The sequence below is a fragment of the Solanum stenotomum genome, unplaced genomic scaffold (genome assembly GCF_019186545.1).
Source record: "Solanum stenotomum isolate F172 unplaced genomic scaffold, ASM1918654v1 scaffold23186, whole genome shotgun sequence".
NCBI classification, from domain to species: domain Eukaryota; kingdom Viridiplantae; phylum Streptophyta; class Magnoliopsida; order Solanales; family Solanaceae; genus Solanum; species Solanum stenotomum.
In genome coordinates, this window is record NW_026027378.1 from 4,462 (window position 1) to 25,751 (window position 21,290).

Genomic DNA, 21,290 nt, shown 5'->3' on the forward strand with positions numbered 1-21,290 from the left:
ACAAAGTGACCAGTAATGTAGGTTATTTGAAAGTTACATAAAAATATTATAAATCACAATAATTAATAACTTAAAACATTTTTTAAAAAAATATGAAAATTTGGATGACTCTCCAAATTTTATTTGTGTCACATAAATTGAGACAACAAAAATAACATATATTGGGTCCATTTTAATTTATTTGTCTTATTTTTTTTGTGTTTTTTATTTTTAAAAATTGCGTAAAAATACTATAAATTATGATAATTGACAACATAAAATATGTTTTCAAAAAAATTCATTGAGTCTTGAAATGAATCTATCATAAAAATACTATAAATCATGATAATTGACAACATAAAATATTTCAAAAATGTTGTATGTGAATAGTCTTATTATGCTTTGAATAGTGTCAAAGAAAGTATATGTTTGTGATAAAAAAACTTATTCTTTTATCCACGCAAACAATCGCTTCATTACATAATTTCATAAAAATTTACTAATCAATAATAATAGTAATGATTATTCATTGCAGATGATTGCTCTGCACCAGCAGCACCAGAATCAGCGTTGAATTGCTCCTCATAATCCTGCCATTAGATGTCGCAAAATTAGCTCATGATTCGATTCAATTACTTAAGATTTTGAATATATAATGTAATTTTTTCGAGGAGAGATTTGGATGAACCGTTTGCTCCCACCTGTAATAATATGTCTGTTCAACATGGAAGAAGCTTCTTCAAAATTGGGGAGACGAGACCTTGATAATATTGTGTTTTCGAGGGGCACGTATTGATTAGGTAAACCAGCAAGAAGTTGCAACACCATGACTTATTTCATTTTTAAATTTTGTACAGAATTAAATAGTGCTATTTATATTGAGATAGCAATATTTAAAATATTTATTTATTTCTTAAACTCCTTATCAGTTCAAATAGTATGACATAAATTGAGAAAAAGAATAATACATATTTGAATTAGCTTACTTGTGAAGTAAGTCATATTGATTCGATAGAAAATGACCTGACTAGGTCTTTAGGTCTGAGGAAATATGAAAGCTAAAATGCAATAGACATATTTTTGTCTTTTTCATCGATCTACTTTTCATATTGAACCGTAAATTCCACGCAAATTCTATAATTTAGTAACAATAAAGTGTTGCAGGTAATAAAAAGTTTATTAATTTCACGATGGGACCCAGACTGCCTAACACATTATTGGATCCGTTCAATTTCCTAAAGCAATTTTTTTTTTACTTTGATCATGTTTGATACGGTAAGAAAATAATTTAATTAATTTTTGTGTTTGATATATATGTAAAAGAAACTTTAAGATAAAATATTCACATTTATATATTATTTATACGAAATATTACATAAAAAACTGATAATGTAATAAATTGTGATAAAAGAAAATACTGTTTGCCTATTTTAATAGTAACAGATATAGATTGAAACCAAAAAAGAAAAAAATCATTTTGCATTATAGATTATAATCTCATAATTAAGTTGGGGTTTAGCCATAGATTCCTCCTTCCGCTGTCGTTTACTTGCCATCAGAGATATGCACAGGTTAGTGCCACTTATAGTGTATCCAGAGAGAAATAAACTTTTATTTTAACGGAGAAATTTCGCAAATAGCCATTAAAATTAATTTTATTAAATTTCATAGCTATAGTTTGCTAATTACGATTCGTAGCTATATGTTAGAGGGAGAAGAGAGGCGAACGAGATTGAAGAGGGATGAGAGAGGGCAAAGAGTGGAGAGAGTTGAATTGTATTTGCATATCTGTCCAATTGTATATGTATATTTGTCAGATAATGTATATATGTAACTGGTATACATATGTATTTGAATAACTGGTGAGCGAGATTGGGAGAAGGAGGAGAGAGGCAAGCGAGAGAGACGAATTGTATTCGTATATCTGTCATATAAATTGTATATGTATAATTTGTATTTGTATGTATAAAAGAGGAGAAAGGTGAAAGAGGCATACACAATTATAGCTAAAAAAAAACGACAAGTGATAATTAATTCAAACTATAATTATATTACTTATCTCCATAATTTCCTATTTTGACCACATGGTTGATCTATTAATTTTACCTTATATAATTCTTATCGTCAAATAACTCTTTAAAAATAACACTACAAAACTAGTTAGTATTAGTTAAAGTAATTCAATTATATATGAAAAAAAATATAGGGAGAAATCGAGGGACTAGATAGCAACATTTTATTAGTATATTTAAAGTAGTACGATGAGACAACATTATTGGTTACTTTTTATCTTTTAACAACTTTATTGGTGGGTGAAGTCAAGAAATGTACTATTCCGAATATCAACTTTCTTTACATGTTATTTTTTAACTAGTAAATTTGGGCGCGATGTGAATTGTATTTTATAAATTTGTTATTAATTGAAAAGTCAATTTATATTTATAATTTTTTTTTTTAAAAAAAGCACTTTAAATGTTATAAACTATATTTAAAAAATGCTCCTATTTGATTTGATTTTCATTCAACAATTAAAATTATGTTCAATAAATTTTTAATATGTTAGCTTTCATATATAATGTGGCTTACAATAATATTCGAATTTGACTTAGTGAAATGAACCAAAAATTAGAGGTACTTTAGATAAGTCGAAAATATTACAAATTTATAAATGATAACAATTTCTCAAACTTTTATCACTTGTTAATAAATCTTCTCAAATGGTAAATGATGTGTCAATCGTGTTCATTATCTTAGTATACTAAAAGTATATAAATAATAATATGGTTATATATGTTATATGAAGTAAAAATAAATATATTTAGACTTTTTGTTTGTTCTTCTTTTCTTCACCTTGTTTTGTTTTCCTTTATGTTTTGACAGTTAACATATTAATTGTTAGTATAAGTTCTTATTAATGTCAACATAACATAAATTGCATACACATTCTTATTGTTAAAATTAAATGATATGTAAATAACTTTTTAAATAACTACGATAATTTAATGTGAGTTATGACTATTACTAGAAAATAATGAAGATGGAGAAGTGTGAATTATGAGAAATGTGACTTTGTTTTTAAAATAAAATAAAAAAGGAGGATAAAATTCTTGATGAAAGAGAAGTATTACTTATTATTTTCCTTGTTATTTCTCAACTTTCTAAATATCTCTCATATTTTAAAAGATAAAAACATCAAACATTAATAAGTAATATCATCATCTTCCTTGTTCAATAAGTATATTTTTGATTTATTTGTTGGGTCTCAAGTAACCCTAGTTACACTATTCTAAAATTTTAATTTATCCAAATCTTTTTATTTCTAGTATCAAAAGGATCTATAATTTAATTTATCTTAATTAAATTATGCATAGATAACTCCGATTTTAAATTAAATTTTGAGTATTTGAGAGGTATTACTTATTATTTCCCAATTTTATAAATATATTTCATATTTTAAAATCTAAAAGCATCAAATATTAATACCATCCTCTTTTATAAGTATAATTTTGATTTATTTGTTGTGGCTCAAGTAACCCAGTTACACTATTCTAAAATTTTAATTCATCCAAATATTTTTTTCAGTTTCAAAAGGATTTATATCTAATTTGTCTTAATTAAATTATGCATTTATAACTCCAATTTAAAAATAAATTTGGATATTTGTAAAAAAATAATACTATAAAACCTAAGAGCATTTTTCTCCTTATTTCCTTATTATATTATTGTTAGAATGACTATCCTAGGTAAAATAAAATATGTCTTACTAATTATATCCTTTTTTGGGTAATTAATTCAACTCTCCTTTCCTTTTTGATTATTTTATCCAAAATCTCCAAAATCATGTTTCGAAAATCAATTTCTCCTATCATTATGATAACTCCATTAGGTCTCTATAAATTCAACAAAAAAAGATTAAAAAAATCAATTGATTTATACTACACAAAAGAGTTCTTATATGGTTTGGGATGAAAGAAATAATTATATTCTTTCAGATTTTATTTTTATTCATATATCATTTGTTTTGGGTTGAAAGAAATAATTATATTTTTTTAATATGTTACTTATTTTGGGAGCATTTAGAAATCGTATAAGGAGAGGTTTTGTTTGTGAATAATAATAATAATAATAATAATAATAATAATAATAATAATAATAATAATAATAATAATAATAATTTGATGTAAAATTAATATTTTATTTCTTAAAATTAAAGCAGGGCATTTATCCTAGAAAAATAAAATTTGTTACATTTGAATTCACACTATTAACTATATACAACCTTGCAACAGAAAAATACATGTAGATAAAGTTTGATATATCGCTAATGATTGATATTCTTCAAGCTTGATTCTGACGAATTCCTTTCACAAATAAGGTCGTATATATGTTGCTCTCTCCCATATTCTAAATTACATACAAAGATAATAATTGTGGAGACAACACTAATAATGCTAAAATACAATAAAAATTAAAAAAGGGAAAAAGAAGAAAGAAACTTCTTGGAAAAAGAGTTTCAAATGAAAAGAAGCAAAATAAAAAGAAGAAAAATTGAATTCACACTATAACTATATACAAGCTTGCAACAGAAAAATATATGTAAATAAAGTGTGATATATCGCTAATGATTTATATTCTTCAAGCTTGATTCTGACAAGTTCCTTTCACAAATAAGATCGTATATATGTTGCTCTGTCCCATATTGTAACAAATAAAAGTCAGGCATGAAAATTACATACAAAGATAATAATTGTGGAGACAACACTAATAATATGCTAAATTTTTTTAAAAAAAACAACTTAAAAAAAGGGAAAAAGAAGAAAGAAACTTCTTGGAAAAAGAGTTTCAATTTCAAATGAAAAGAAGCAAAATAAAAAGAAGAAAAATTGAAAGGAAATTATGAATGAAAAAGACAGAATGTTGTGCAGTGTATGGCATTTGCTTTAGTTTTATAGTTAGCAAATTAGTAACATACGAATATGAAAAGATAGATAACGCACATTAGAGTAATTATAATTGAATGACTTCAATTGTGACTATCTTCAATATTTAAGTGTTTTTTTTGTATTTTAAAATTGAAAAATGGTCAAAAAAACCACAAAAAAGATAAATATTTTTCTAGCCCTTAGAGGCATGCCACATCAGCGATTCTAGATTCAGATTTATATAGATATATAGATTTGCATGATGCTTTTTTCTTTCCACGCGTTTAAAGGAAGATAATATTTTTTTCTATCTTAATTTATATGATATAGCTTAGCTTCAAAATTTATCTATTACCTTAATAAAATGATTTATATCTATATAAATATCTAAAATTTATTTAAACAATAAATTTTAATTTATTTTTTCATTTTTAATTTTTTACAGAATTAAATATTGCTATTTATATTGAGATAGCAATATTAAAAGTATTTATAACAAATTTTTAAAGTATTTATTTATTTCTTAAATTCCTTATCAGTTTAAATAATATGACATAAATTAAAAAAGGAGAAGAATACGTATCTGAATTAGCTTACTCGTGAAGTAAGAGCCCGTTGGATTGACTTGACAAAAATATTTTTTAAGTTAAAAATAAAAAGTCAAACTGAAATAATTTTTAAGTCAAAAAATAAAAAGTAGGGAGAGACCTACTTTTGATTTCTAACTTATTTTAAGTTATTTCTTACCTTGTCAAAAACTTCGTATATTATTTTGAGTCATTTTTTACTTATTTTAAGTTATTTTTTATATTTGTCAAACACTTTAAGAAATCAAAAACTAACTTAAAAGTAAGTTTGACCGACTGTTAAGTCAATTCAAACGGGCTCGAAGTTATATTGGTTCTAAGTTATATTGGTTGATAGAAAATGAAATAGACATATTTTTGTCTTTTTCCTCGATCTACTTTTCATATTGGAACGCAAATTTCACGCAAGTTCTATAGTTTAGTACTCCCAATAAAGTGTTGCATATAATAAAAAAATTATTAATTCGCGACAGGACCCAAACTATCTTGCACATTATTGGCTCCGTACAATCCTAAAGCAAAAAAATTGTTACTTTGATCATGTTTGATACGGTAAGAAAATAATTTAATTATTTTTTGTGTTTGCTATATATATATATATATATATATATATATGTAAAAGATAGTATCTTAAATTTTATTTTATCATAATTTAAATAAATATTATGAAAGATACGGATATTAAATGATCGGAACAGAGGCTCAAATAGGTAGATGTGAAAACAAGGTGGATTAAAGGTTTGGAAAGACATAATCATATTTGGTTAGTTAAAATTTTTCTTAGTATATATATATATATATCGACTTTTAAAGAAGGAATTAATTGTCCGATAGTAATAAATCTATCAGATGAAAGGTTCATAAATGCAAGAGAAGGAAATCTTGGTATAGTAGAGGAAAACCTAACCTATACAAAACTCCTATTCACGTATTATCCAAAATATTGTATATCACTCAAAGATGCTGATTTTAATGACGCATTGAGCTTGCATTTTCAGATCAAAAGAAATGATCTATTCAAATCAGGTAATCATATAATGAGCATATATTACCAAGCATTATACACAGTTACAAATTCAAACTATGGTAAAGTGTATAAAAATAAAGGAATGATCGAAATAGATCAAGAATGTGCAGGAATTGCAAGAATAGTTGAAGCAGAAATTCAACAAGCTCAAATTCCAGATGAATATGAAATTCGATTTGGGAAAACACAAGAAATAGGAAGTACGAGTAACCCTAGACTTACAATAGAATACGGAAGGAATTCAATTAGAAAAAGTATATCTAATAGATATTCTTTAAAAGTTGAAACTCCAAATATAACAAAAATAAAAGGAAGAATCTTCAACGGAACAGAATGGAAATATCAAGAAATCTTGATACAAATAGGAGCAACTGCTAACTATGTAAAAGGAATCCTAATAGATGGAATACCTGTTTACGAAGGAGAACATTATATATATAAAACCTTCGAAGGTAATAACTTTAGTTGTAAAAACATGGTAGATTTACCAATACAACTAGACACCATAAGAATAACAGTTCCTTGTTATATTACTAATCACGAAGGCGATCAAGAATTAATCTTAGGAAATTTATTCCTAAATAAATTAGAAGATTATAGCATTGGGAAAAATGGCATAGAAATGCTATATAAAGGTGAAACTTGTTTCATATCAAAAATATAAATGCCAAAAGAAACAATTTTCAAAGTATCAGTTTTCATAGAAATAACATTCTATGATACAAAATTAACAACATGTTGTCAAATAGACAATGGATCTGAAGCAAGTCTAGCAAAATCTTTTTTAATAAAAGATTGGGACATGAATAAAAATAACATCTCTATGATTGAAATCACAGGAGATAAAGAAAAACTTTCAAAATCAAAAGAAAAAGTAGAAATAATTTTAGGATCAAAAATTGTTTCTATAAATAAATTGTTTGCTTATGATAAACTGGAAACAGATTTGTTATTAGGAAATGATTTTTTACAACAATTTCAGGATTATCATCAAATCTTGTATATGATAAGCCTAAAAACACCTTGTGGACATTTCATCAAAGTCCCCAGAAAACAAAATCCATATATTCTTGAAAAAGATAATGGAATTTTTAAAAGAAAATACTTAGATAATCTAAGAAAAATCACTTGTAAGTATCTTAATCTAGAAAGGATTAAAGAAAATTTACAAAAATCTTATGGAGAAAATCCATTAGAAAAATGGGAACAAAATCATGAAAGAGCAATTTTGACTCTAAAATATCCCAGCATAATCATCAGAGTTAGACCAATGCTCTATAATGAAGATGATAAAATTGAATTCAAAATTCAAATTAAAGAATTACTCAACTTAAGATTAATAAGAATGAGTAAAAGTTCTCATAGTAGCCCAGCATTTATGGTAAGAAACCATGCTGAAATAAAAATGGGAAAAGCTCGAATGGTAATAAACTATAAAGAGCTAAATAAAAATTGTGTATTTGATGGATATTTTATCCCAAATAAAAATAATCTAATTAACCTTGCAAAAGGAAAAACTTATTTCTCAAAATTTGACTGTAAAAGTGGATTTTGGCAAATAAAATTAGCAGAAAACTCAGTACAGTTAACTGCTTTTAGTACACCTAATGGTCATTATGAGTGGTTAGTTATGCCTTTTGGGCTAAAAAATGCACCGCAAATATTCCAAAGAAAAATGGATAAAATATTCTCTGAAAAGGAATTTCTAATTGTCTATATAGATGACATTCTAATATGTTCAAAAACATATGAAGAACATCTAAAACATCTGAAAGAATTTTCAGAAATTTGTTTAAAAAATGGAATTGTGTTAAGCCAGAAAAAGGCTGACATCAATAAAAATGAAATAGAATTCTTAGAAATGATTATTTCAAAAAATGGAATAGAACTCCAATCACACATATCAAAAAAGATAGTAGAGTTCCCTGACAAACTAACAACAAAACAAGAAATTCAAAAGTTTCTTGGTTGTTTAAATTATGCAGGAGAATTTATTCCGGATTTAGCAAAAAAACGGAATATTCTACAAAAATTAATTAGAAAATCCAATAGACTTGGATGGACAGAAGAACACACACAGTGTATTAAAAGTCTAAAAGAAGAATGTGCAAAGTTACCAAAACTCAGATTACCAGAAGATAACGATAATCTAGTTTTACAAACTGATGCATCTGATTATCATTGGGGAGCATTATTGCAAACCGATTTGAATGAAATTTGCAGGTACACAAGTGGTACCTTTAATGATGCCGAAACAAGATATTCCACTAATGAAAAGGAATTATTAGCAATTGTTAGAGAAATTAGAAAATTCTCGGCATTTCTTTTACCAAAACAATTTGTTATTAGAACTGACAATACACAAGTTTCAGGGCTAATATTTAATAAGCTACCCTCTGAACCGCAATACAGAAGATTGCACAGATGGCAAGTGTTATTATCTTTCTATTCATTTTCAATAGAATACATTAAAGGAAATGACAATTTTCTTGCAGACTTCATTTCTAGAAACGTCCAATATGGACAATCGGACAAAAATCCTGGTGAACAGGATATATGAAGAAATAAAGAAAGTGGATGAGTCCATTGATGAAAAAAGCCAAAAGCTTTTCAAAATAAGCGACGAGCTATCAAGGCTGTCTGAACAATCTCGGATTTTACAATCCGAAATAAATTAGCTTAGTACTGCTCAGGCTGAAAACATGAGAGAATTCCTACTCTTGTGTGAGCATCTGGACACACGTCCATCACAGAATTCAAATCTGAAAGAGAATATTAATCCCAACAAAGTGGCAGGAGATGTCCCACTAGCACCTAGTGCCAAAAACATCTCGATGGTAAGCAAGGATATGCCAATTTCTGAATCGAAAGATCAAGAAAAAAGCCTAGCAAATGAAGTTACAAGCTCATTATCAGCGAAAGCTGAAAGAATCGTATCTGGGAAACCAGAGAGCAAAACTAACCAGGTTCTATCAGGAACAAAAGTTTTTTCTTCATTTCAGGTTGGAAAGCAACACCCGAAAGAAGAAGAGTATCTGGGCTTCACTAGATACATCTACAATCTCCCAGAAGAAAGTGGAGAAACTTATGGAGTTTTGGGAACAACTAGTTTGCTTCCTAGAATATCAATTTTTCCTAATGGAATACCGAGTTTTACAACTCAATTATTCGAATTTGGGTACTTAGATCGTGTGTATACAAAATCAGATCTAAAAGAATTGTCCCAACTACCATCAAAATTGTTCGAAGCAATTAAGAATTTCGCCCAAGGCAATGGAGTTTACTGCAGGTTCTTTAGCATATCAATGGAATGCCAGGATTTGCAAGCATACTATCCTACTCTCAACTACATTTCTGTTGAAAAAATTAAAGATTTCAATGTTAAGGCCACAGGAGTTGATAAAAAACTTCCTCACCTTAATAAAAAATGGATTCAAACTAGAAGAGCGTTAGGAATAAAAGTCTTATACGCTATCCTAACCAGATTTTACAAAGAAGATTGTAGAGTCATCGATCAAGACAGTGATTGGGTCTTGATTACTAAAGGTAAAACTAAGTCCAAAGAACTGAAAGAAAGAATACTCGACATAGAGCTCCACCGGCTAGGAGCAACGGAAGAAACTTGGAAACTAGCATGCAAAATGCTAGATCATGATCATGCTTGATGTAGCATAAAAGAAAGAAGATGACGTAAGCACTTACGTCAAGAAGCATTAAAGAAAAGGAATCCTTTTCTTTTCCTCACAAATAAAGGTCACATCATCTGACCAATTATTTCAAAAGAAGACAATGGACCGTCCATTATCTTATCACAAAGGAATCTTCAGGCCCCAACAATCAAAAGCTAAGGACTAGAAGATAATTATGTAATAAATTAGGGAAGTCCCTAAAATAATTTTCTTTTGTAATAAGTCCCTCCTTATATCTATAAAAGGAGAGGAACTTCATACGGAGAAGGCAGACTAGATTTTTCGAGAGAAAAACACTCTGAGAGAATTAAGTACCTTCGAGAGTATGAGTTTTTGTGAGTAGTACTTTCTCCCGCCAGGGAAAAGTATTTTTTAATTAAGTTTTGAGTATAGTATATGTATATATATGGTGTGTATGTAAAAATTAAAATATGAAATAAACAGTTGGTTTCTATACATCTCTTCTTATAACTCCATCCATAGTCTTAAGTGAAGGTTGCGATCTTCAGCCTTAAGATAATTTTCTCTTGATTTCAATGACAACATCAACACAATTGCATTATTATTTACACTTCTTACCTATGTTTGTATGAATACATGTAAATGGAAGTTTGATTGAGAGTAGTTGATCACTTACCAAAAGATGTACGTACCTCCATACCATACACACCTCGAAAGGAAAATCAAAATATTACAAAACATAAGGAAAGTTTGGGTAGAACTTCAGCTACACTCAAGACAAACTTTAAACAGAAGTAGCAATTCAACAAGTGACCGTACAAGAAATCAATTACTTGCGTTGCCAAATTTTCCAGCCAGCCACGGCAGTTATTGCACTACCTACAATTATCCTGGATGCATTCACAGTAATAACTGCACCAGCGGCAGTACCCAATGCACCAACTCCAGCGCAGATAGTACCTACTGCACCAACTGCACCAACAACAACACCCACTGTATCCACTACAGTATAGAACGTATCTTTGGTACAAAAACCAGACGATTGCTCATGATCCTGCAATTAGATTAGCTCATCACCTTAATTTTGAATATATTATGTAATTTTTTTCGAATGAACCGTTTGCTCTCACCTGTAATAATATGTCCTCTTGCATGTAGACCATGGAACAAGCGTCTTGAAAAGTGGGTAGAGGCCACTTTGATGATATTGTGTTTTTGAGGGGCAAGTATTCAATAGGCAAACCAGCAAGAAGTTGCAACACCATGTCTAAATCTGAGATCGGACTGTCGATTTCTGCTAGAGAATTGGCTATGGATTTCAATTTATTCACATAGGATTCGATTGTTTCGAGATCCCCTTTTCTGGTACTTTGAAATTGCATTTTCAGTTGAACTTGCCTGGAAGTCATTCTTAACTGACTGAACTCTGCTTCTATCTCTCTGGTTTTTTTTCTTATTCTCTGAGTTGACTTTAAAATTTGTGTGTTATGACTCGTTTGGTACTACTCATAAGGAATAACTAATTTTGAAATAGTATGACATAAATTGGAAAAAAAAGAATATTACATATCTGAACTAGCTTACTGGTGAAGTAAGTCATAGATTGACAGAAAATGAGCTAACTTGGTCTTTAGGTCGGAGGGAATATGAAAGCTATAATGAAATAGACATATTTTTGTCTTTTTTATCGATCTACTTTTCATAGTGGACCGTAAATTCCACTCTAGTTCAATAATTTTGGTAACAATAATAAAAAGTTTGTCAATTCACAATGGGACCCAAACTGCCTTACACATTATTGGCTCCGTTCAATTTCCTAAAGCAAAAAATTATTTACTTTGATCATGTTTGATACGGTAAGAATATAATTTAATTAAAAAACTGATATTTTAAAAATTATTTTAACAAATTGTGATCAAAGAAAATACTGTTTGCCTATTTTAATAGTAACAAATATAGATTGAAACAAAAAAAAAAAAAAACATTTTGCATTATAGATTATAATCTCATAATTAAGTTGGGGTTTAGCCATAGATTCCCCCTTCCTCTGTCGTTTACTTGCTATCAGAGATATGCAAAGGTTAGTGCCACTTATCGTGTATCGAGAGAGAAATAAACTTTTATTTTAACGGAGAAATTTTACAAATAGCCATTAAAATTAATTTTATTAGGCACCATAGTTATAGTTTACTAATTACGATTCGTATCTACATGTTAGAGGGAGAAGAGAGGCGAACGAGATTGAAGAGGGAAGAGAGAGTCGAGTGAGAGAGGTGAATTGTATTTGCATAACTGTCGAATTGTATATGTATATATGTTAGATAATTATATATATGTAACTGGTATACGTATGTATTTGAATATTTGGTGAGCACGATTGGTAGAAGGAGGAGAGAGGCGAGCGAGAGAGAGCAGAGAGTGGAGAGAGACGAATTGTATTCGTATATCTGTCATATAATTGTATATGTATATGTATAATTTATATTTGTATGTATAAGAGAGGAAAAAGGCGAAAGAGGTGTATGTAATTATAACTAAAAAAAGGCGGCAAGTGATAATTAATTCAAATTATAACTATATTAGTTAATTAACTAGTATATATTTACTTATCTGCATCAGTTTCCTATTTTAATCACACGGTTTATCTATTGTTTTTACCTTATATAATTCTTATTGTCAAGCAACTCTTTAAAAATAGCACTGCAAAATTAGTTTTTTTTTTTTTTTTGGTTTCTCACTCGGTATTTGTAGTTTAAATTAGAGTTCTGACTAAATTTGAATCGCGCTCTGCAGAGTCCATTAGAAAGTGGTGCTCTTAACAGAATTTTCTCTTACAAGTATTAGGTAAAGTAATACAATTATATATGAAAAAATTATAGGGAGAAAATGAGGGACTGGATAGCAACATTTTATTAGTATATTTTGTACTTTACGATAAAAGATTTAAAGTAGTACGATGAGACAACATTATTGGTTACTTTTTATTTTTAATAACTTTATTGGCGGGTGAAGTCAAGAAATGTATTATTCAGAATATCAACTTTCTTTACACGATGCTTTTTTCTTTCCACACGTTTTAAGAAAATGATAATTTTTTCTATCTTAATTTATATGATATAGTTTTTTTAAAAATAAAAATAAAATTATATAATAATATATAGCTTAACTTCAAAATTTATATATTACCTTAATAAAATGATTAATATCTATATAAATATCGTAATGTTTATTTAAACTGTAAATTTTAATTTATTTTTTTTAATCAGATTCTTCAATTGGAAAATTCATTGTTAAAGTTTCTACCTGACTGAACTCCGCTTCTATCTCTGGTTTTTCTTATTCTCTGAGTAGAGTAAAATATGAACCCTTTAGTACTGTTTGAATTAGTGTGTTATGATTCGTTTGGTACTAGTGATAAGGAATAACTAATTTTGAAATTAATTTTAAGATGAATTATTTTATTTTATTTTATTTTGATAAAATCATTAGATTAGTTAATAGTGTTATTTTTATTTCACATAGAGATGGAAATAATAATTTTGAATAATTAATCTCAAAATAACTGGTACCTCGGTCAAACAAACTCTTACTGTTTAAAATTTTGATGTTAATTCAAATATAAACCAATCTTCAAAAAACATCTTTCACTTTGAATTTAGGTGTTGAATCTTTAATTTTTTTAATGTGATTTTAGATGTTGAATTCTTTAGTATTTTTTAAGATAAAATTTTCATATTTATATTATATATACAACATCTTATATGCATTTGTTTATTTCATTGTAAACTATCGAACTTGCTAAATGACGGAACTTCTTAAACATTTTAAAATTTAGTGGTAATTTTTACGGTTAAGACATATGCAATATTTTAAGTACAAAAAGAATGTTGAAAATTTATTATAAAAATATTGTTTAGGGTCGGGAAATATTGTCTGGTAATTATGTGCAGAAATTATATATATATGAACATAATTGTTTTTTTTCTTAAGTCTAAAAAATTATCAAACTAAACATTTATTATCGCATGTCAAATGAAAAAAAAAATGTTTATACAAATATTTGGAGGTCAAGTATGCAGGTTGAATTTTTCTATCCAAAAAAAAAAGAATTTACCAATTGATTTATACTTATCGTTTCTCGTATTATGAATCCAAGCTTAAAGAAAACTCAAATATCGTATTAAAAACTGGAACGAAATATTGCTTAGGTTATTGGTTATATAGAAGTATTAAATAATTATATTAATGTCATAAAAGGGTGTTTTTGGAATGTGGTTGAAAGATTATCATTTAAATAAGTTTGGTTACAAAAATTTAAAAATAAGGGTTATGAGTGTAATATCTGAAACCACAAGGGAAGTAAGTGTCATAAAGTTAAATGTGAGGGGAGGTCTCTGAAGTTATTCTTAAAAATTTTAATTTTTATTTTTTTGACTTAAAATCTACTCTCTTTTTTTCGGCTTATCCAAACGGGCTCTAAAACTATTCTCTTCAACTAATCTGGGTCTATTACGGAGTAATTAATCCTTTACCAAAAAATATAAGGAAAAAGGTCTGAAATATATCCAAATTTTGACCGAAATTGCTGTAACAATACCGAATTTTGGAAAGGGCCTTTTACCCCTACATTATTTAATAATGTATTTTAAATGTATATATATGTCCACGTGAACATCATAAATAAGTATATCATTATAAATAGTAACATGTCCACGTAGGTACATATATACATTTAAAATTCACTATAAAATACTCCCTCCGTCCCTATTTAGTTGTCCATATTTCCTCTTTTAGTTGTCCCTATTTAGTTGTCCATTTTGACAAATCAAGAAAGGACAACAAATTTTTTCCTATTATACCCTTATTTAAATAAAGTTGTCATAAATAAAATAAATAAACTTATGAACTTCCCAACATTTATTAGTTATCTTGAGTGAATATATTTTGAAATTGTAAGTTATACTATAAGGGTAAAATTGTAACTTCACTATACTAATCATTGTTGCCTTAATCTGTGTGTCATTTCTAAAGTGTACAACTAAATAGGGACGGAGGGAGTAGTATAGAGGTAAAAAGTCCTCCATAAAATTTGATATTGTAACAACAATTTCGACCAAAGTTAAAGTATTTTTCAAACCATTTTTCCAAAAATATACCTCCATACCATACACACCTCAAAAGGAAAATCAAAATATTGCAAAACACAAAGGAAAGTTTGTGTAGAACTTCAACTGCATATCATAATACATCTCTAGACAAACTTTAAATAGAAGTAACAAATCAAGCTTTTGATTACACAAAATGAAAATAACTATTAATTAAGTGATCATAAAAGAAATCAACCCAATTAATTATTTGGGAGGAAGCGTCTGCCAATTTTTCCAGCCAGCCATGACCCTTACTGCTCTAAATACAATCATCCTGGATGCACCAACTGCACCAACCACAGTACCCAATGGAGCAGCAATGACAGTACCCAATCCCAAATGTACCAGCTGCAGCTACGACAGTACCCAATGCTATTGTAACAAACATTTTCAGTTAACAAAATCCATTCAAATAACTTAATAATGATAGAAATCTCTAAAAAAAAAAAATGTCAAAATATCCTTATCAGAAAAGATTTTGACCGACAATTTATTTCTTAGGTCAATTAAATTGACAATAAATTTTATCATTTATGCACCTATTCCACAATCATAAATTTAAGAATAGTTTTAGATTTGACAAAAAAGAATTTAAAAAAGGGAAAAAAATGGCATTGATGTGTCCAGGGATTTAAAGAAAAAGGAGGAAGCGAAAGGAAGGAAAAAAGGAAAGGATTATCAGTCAAAAATGTAAGAAAAAAAAATTTACACATGTTAAACGCGTGGATTTCACTGATCCACATAAATGTGGCTATGACTTTTTAAGGAGATAATAATTTCAATTTTAAAAAATTTAGGAAATAATAGGAGCCCCATAAAATATAAGTGTGTAGTTAGAAATCTGATAATATATTAGAGGCTCATTTGGCCATTTTCTCTTTTTTCCCGGTGGTGCCACTTTACACGACTAAAGCTACATATAATCCTCTTGTTTCCATATTTCTTGTACTTGTTATCGTCACCACTTCCTTTAACCTCTCGAATAGTTCAAGAGAAGTGAATTTTTGAGATTTTTTTCGTTATTCAAAATTTAAAATGATGTTTGAAAGTCTTTTCATAATTATTGTTTCATGTATTAAAATTTTATATTTTCTAGACGATAATTATATTATTTACAAAAATTATATTTATAATTTCACAAAAATTAATAATAAAAATTATAATTTAAATTATATCTTTAAATATATCTCTTAGGGGTTGTTTGGTTTGAAAATGAGTTATGATGGGATAAGTTATGTTGGGATTAGTTATGATGAGATAAGTTGTGTTGGGATTATTTTTTATTGAGTGTTTGGTTTGTTGTATTCAAAATAATAAATTTTAAAAACAATTTATTTATTTACAAAAATGCCCTTCATTAATGTAAAAAGTGATATAACAAAAGGGTTGAAAGAGACATTTTTGTCATTTACCTATTTTATCCCGGGATAAGTTATCCCGGGATTACTATACCACCCAAGGAGAGGGATAACTTATCCCGGTACTAATTATTAATCCCGGGATAAGTTATTCCGAACTTGCCAACCAAACAACAAAATAAGTACTATAATTTAATCCCGGGACTATTTGGTATTATCCCTCACACCAAACGACCCCTTAGTATATGTGCAATACCTCACAAATTTAATTAGTGGGAGTAACAACTTACATGACGGTGCCTTCATTTTACAAATATGCAAGCTCAGCAGTATAGTTTTGGTGGAACTTAACAATATATTAAGAATATATTTATAAACATTGAACTAATTTTATATAGGAATAACTTATTTACATCCTCCAACTACCAAACATCTAAAAGAAAAAGAAAAAAAAGTCTGCAAATGTTGAACACCATATTCAGTCGCATATATTCCAGAACTAACACTACGTAACAAGCAAAACAATTCATTCTTACTTACATAAAATGAAAAATCACACAACACAAAAAAAAAAACTATTGAACAGAGCAAAACAAGACATGATTGATTACATCTTCTAATATCTTCTTAGATTCGAAAACTCGAAACAAATTTCTACCTCCTCCCCCTTCCTCGATTACGTCTTTTTGTATTTTTTCTGTTTCCTGTAGTACTTGCCATTGTAGATGTTCTTCCAAACATACTCCATACATCCGCTGCTGCTGCAACCACACTACTTACCGTATAAAACACACCAACAATCTTATCAAACATTTCTTTAATACTATAATTTTCATCTTCCGAAGTATGATTTACATTTTGCTCTTGCAATAACGATTCGTACTTGTAAAGCAAAGAACAAGCACCTGAAAAATCAGGTAGAGGGAACTGCGATGAGATTCTGTTCTGGTAAGGCGAGTATTGAGATGACGGCAAACCGGCGAGAAGTTGCAGTACCAAATCTGAATCTGATAAAGGATTGTCGTTAGCGGATAGAGAATCGGCTATTGATTTCAAATTTTTCACATAGGATTCTATGGTGTCCAGATCCCCTTTTCTGGTGCCGAGAAATTGCATTTTCAGTTGTTGAACTGTTATAATCGTTTCATCTTTTGAACTCAAATCAATCGATGATGGAAATGGAATACTCATTGTTGATTCTTTTGTTCTTCTCAATGATTGTTGAAATTATTTTTTTTGTGTGTATTATACAGAGGAATGATCTATATGTAACAAATGTGTAACTAACTGTTAAAAATAAAATGGAATGAAAAAGAATATTTACATAGCTAATGACAAAAATGACCTTATTCTATTCTTTTCTAGAATAATGTAGAAGGTTCATAGAATTCATCCATGTGGCTTAAGCAACTGAAGAGCAAAATGATTATCAATATTTCGGTTCCTCGAGTCGATATAAGTATAGAAATAGTTATAACAGAGCAGTTTACTTCTGAGATGAATTTATCAATTGAATTAGATTTATCTATTTTTTTTTAATTATAAAATTGAAGTGTGTGTTCACGAAGATTGTAATAGTTTTGTAGTTGCACCATTTTGTGAGCCCAAATCTTGTTTCTTCTTGAGACTATTCTTTATTTTTTGGAAAACAAGGATTAGATTTATGTGCTAATTTAATAATAATTGTTTGTCAGACTTGACATGTAAAATAAGAAGCAGTAAATGATAGAGATAATTTTACTAAATCATCCTCATTAAATATAAGTCATCTAAATATTAAAAAGTGAATAGTATATAATAACATGGATAAAATAGACATTAAATAATATATTATTCATTGATTTTTATAAACTGAACAAGTATTACTCCAACAATTCACTTTTAATTGTCATGTTGTGTTTTTCAAAAGTTAAAGTTAAATTGGATTATATTAATTCAATATGTTAAACAAAAAATTAAGATATTCAAAAACTATACGAAAAGTACTATAAGCTGTAATTTTTTGCATATCAATATAATGAAATAATACAACATAAAATGTTAGTCAATTTTTTTTTATCATTTGACTCTAAAAAGAAAACCATTACACTTAAAAGTAAATGAACGAATTATATAACATTCCATAATAATATAATAGATAAGTAAAAATAGACGTCGAGAACAATATTAACTAAACTAAAATAGAGTAACACAAGTCAAAGTACTCGACTACTTTCCGTAGACTTTGGTCTACTTCAAAAACATTGAAACCTATCGTCAATTCAAATGGAGGTTCTCTACTTAGCAAGCAAGTAAGGAATATTTTCAATTACACTCCAAAAACCTACTCACCTCAAGAATAGCGAGACCCCTTGTCTATTTGGTCGCTTGTTCGAAAGTGAGTTATAATATCAATATTTGATAATGATATTAGAATTTAATCAAGATTTTGAATATTGCTTCTACGAGATCCTCCCACCCCCACCCTCCCTCCATTTTTAAGCATTTCTAATAAAAAAAAATAGAGTAATATTGATAAATTGTTATCTTATGTTTCTTTTATAAATAAATGCTTGTGATTATAAACATTCAATACATAATTTTATAAAAAATTACTAAAGTAATGATTATTCTTTTTTGTAAAATTTAAAATAATAAGTCTTTAAAGAAATATAAACTTACGGATAAAGTTTTACATTAAAAAAATCATGATTTAAAATTTCTACATCATTTTTTTTTTAGAATTTAAAATTTGAATATTAACTCAAATCACATATTCAAATACTAATTTAAAATCTTAACTTCATATTATATATTCAAATATAAGTTAGGGTTTAAACTCGAAACAAATTTCTACCTCCTCCCCCTTCCTCGATTACGTCTTTTTGCATTTTTTCTGTTTCCGGTAGTAGATGTTTCAAACATACTCCATACATCCCTTGCTGTTGCAATCATATTATTTACTGTACTAAACACACCAACAATCTTATCAAATATCTCTTTATTATTATAATTATCATGGAGTTTTTATTTGGAGTTAACAAAGAAGATAACAATGGTGAATTTATTTATCATGTGGAATCCACCGTTAAATTTAAAACTTGTAGTTGATAAATCATGTTAGGTTTAGGATAAATGACCCAAAACAAACATTTTTTACTATATACATCAAGGAACATTTCACTCAAGTGAGATATATATTAAGAATCAATATAAATCATTATCCATACATTAAGGACTATTTGATAATTTTCTCTTGATTTCAATGACAACACCAACACAGTTACATTCCCTACTTGTATTATTTACACTTCTTACCTATGTTTGTGTGAATACATGTAAATGGAAGTTTGATTTAGTATAATTGATCATTTACCAAAAGATGTACCTCCATACCATACACACCTCGAAAGGAAAATCAAAATATTACAAAACATAAGGAAAGTTTGGGTAGAACTTCAACTATACATCATACATCTCAAGACAAACTTTAAACTAAACTAACAATTCAACTATTATTATTTAAGTGATTATACGAGAAATCAACCAGATAAATTACTTGCGTTGCCAAATTTTCCAGCCCACAAAGACAGTTATTGCACTACCTACAATCATCCTGGTTGCATTCACAGTACTAACTGCACCAACGGCAGTACCCAATGCACCAACTCCAGCGCAGATAGTACCTACTGCACCAACTGCAGCAACAACAACACCCACTGTATCCACTACAGTAAAGAACGTATCTGCGGTAAACAAACCAGACGATTGCTCTGCACCAGCACCAGCACCACCAGTATCAGCTTTGAATTTCTTCTCACGATCCTGAAATTAGATTAGCTCATGATTTGCTTCATTAAATCTTTAAAAATAATGTACATCACCTTAATTTTGAATATATAATGTAATTTTTTCGAAGAGATTTGGATGAACCGTTTGCTCTCACCTGTAATAATATGTCCTCTTGCATGTACAACATGGAAGAAGCTTCTTCAAAATTGGGGTGAGGACGCATTGATGATATTGTGTTTTTGAGGGGCAAGTATTGATTAGGCAAACCAGCAAGAAGTTGCAACACCATGTCTGAATCTGAGATTGGACTGTTAATTTCTGCTAGAGAATTGGCTATGGATTTCAATTTTTTCACATAGGATTCGATGGGCTGAAAATCCTCTCTTCTGGTTCCGTGAAATTGAATTTGCAGTTGGGCTCGCCGGATTTGATCATCTTCAACTGAATTTGTGGAACTATTATTAGATTCATCTTTTCGAAAACTCATGCCTTCGTGCTTGTACACCATGAAACAAGCGTCTCCAAAAGTGGGAAGAGGCCACTTTGATGATATTGTGTTTTTGAGGGGCAAGTATTCAATAGGCAAACCAGCAAGAAGTTGCAACACCATGTTTGAATTTGAGATCTCATCGCCGATTTCTGCCAGGGAATCGGCGATGGACCTCAATCTTTTCACATAGGATTCGATTGTTTCGAGATCCCCTTTTCTGGTACTGTGAAATTGAATTTTAAGTTGAACTTGCCTGATCTGATCATCTTCAACTGAATTCGTGGAATTATCAGGTTCTTCATTTGGAAAATTCATTCTTAACTGACTGAACTCTGCTTCTATCTCTCTCGTTTTTCTTA

At 28.6% G+C, this 21,290-nt stretch overlaps 3 protein-coding genes and 1 long non-coding RNA gene across 4 annotated transcripts; all 4 read right to left on the reverse strand.

Annotated features, from left to right (window-relative positions):
- Positions 1 to 482: 482 nt before the first annotated feature.
- On the reverse strand, positions 483 to 21,290 carry LOC125851169 (uncharacterized). The gene is made up of 2 exons (XM_049530950.1): positions 20,596 to 21,290; positions 483 to 569 (listed from the first exon to the last, which is right to left on the reverse strand). The coding sequence occupies exons 1-2, from the start codon at positions 21,244 to 21,246 to the stop codon at positions 483 to 485; spliced, it is 738 nt and encodes a 245-aa protein (XP_049386907.1). The 5' UTR covers positions 21,247 to 21,290.
- On the reverse strand, positions 10,720 to 11,620 carry LOC125851172 (uncharacterized). The gene is made up of 2 exons (XM_049530954.1): positions 11,296 to 11,620; positions 10,720 to 11,219 (listed from the first exon to the last, which is right to left on the reverse strand). Exons 1-2 carry the CDS (start codon positions 11,572 to 11,574, stop codon positions 10,995 to 10,997), a joined length of 504 nt encoding a protein of 167 aa, XP_049386911.1. The 5' UTR covers positions 11,575 to 11,620; the 3' UTR covers positions 10,720 to 10,994.
- LOC125851173 (uncharacterized) lies at positions 10,720 to 20,588 on the reverse strand. The gene is made up of 2 exons (XR_007444893.1): positions 19,968 to 20,588; positions 10,720 to 10,783 (listed from the first exon to the last, which is right to left on the reverse strand). It is a non-coding gene; the product is annotated as an uncharacterized LOC125851173 (long non-coding RNA).
- On the reverse strand, positions 17,038 to 17,883 carry LOC125851171 (uncharacterized). The gene has a single exon (XM_049530953.1). The coding sequence runs from the start codon at positions 17,859 to 17,861 to the stop codon at positions 17,325 to 17,327; it is 537 nt and encodes a 178-aa protein (XP_049386910.1). The 5' UTR covers positions 17,862 to 17,883; the 3' UTR covers positions 17,038 to 17,324.

Coding starts and splice junctions, on each gene's coding strand:
- LOC125851169 (XM_049530950.1), bottom strand. CDS start 21,246: ATGAATTTTCCAAATGAAGAACCTGATAATTCCACGAATTCAGTTGAA. Junction 570..20,595: donor AAGAGGACATATTATTACAG/GTGAGAGCAAAC, acceptor ATCTAATGGCAG/GATTATGAGGAGCAATTCAA.
- LOC125851172 (XM_049530954.1), bottom strand. CDS start 11,574: ATGACTTCCAGGCAAGTTCAACTGAAAATGCAATTTCAAAGTACCAGA. Junction 11,220..11,295: donor AAGAGGACATATTATTACAG/GTGAGAGCAAAC, acceptor ATCTAATTGCAG/GATCATGAGCAATCGTCTGG.
- LOC125851171 (XM_049530953.1), bottom strand. CDS start 17,861: ATGAGTATTCCATTTCCATCATCGATTGATTTGAGTTCAAAAGATGAA.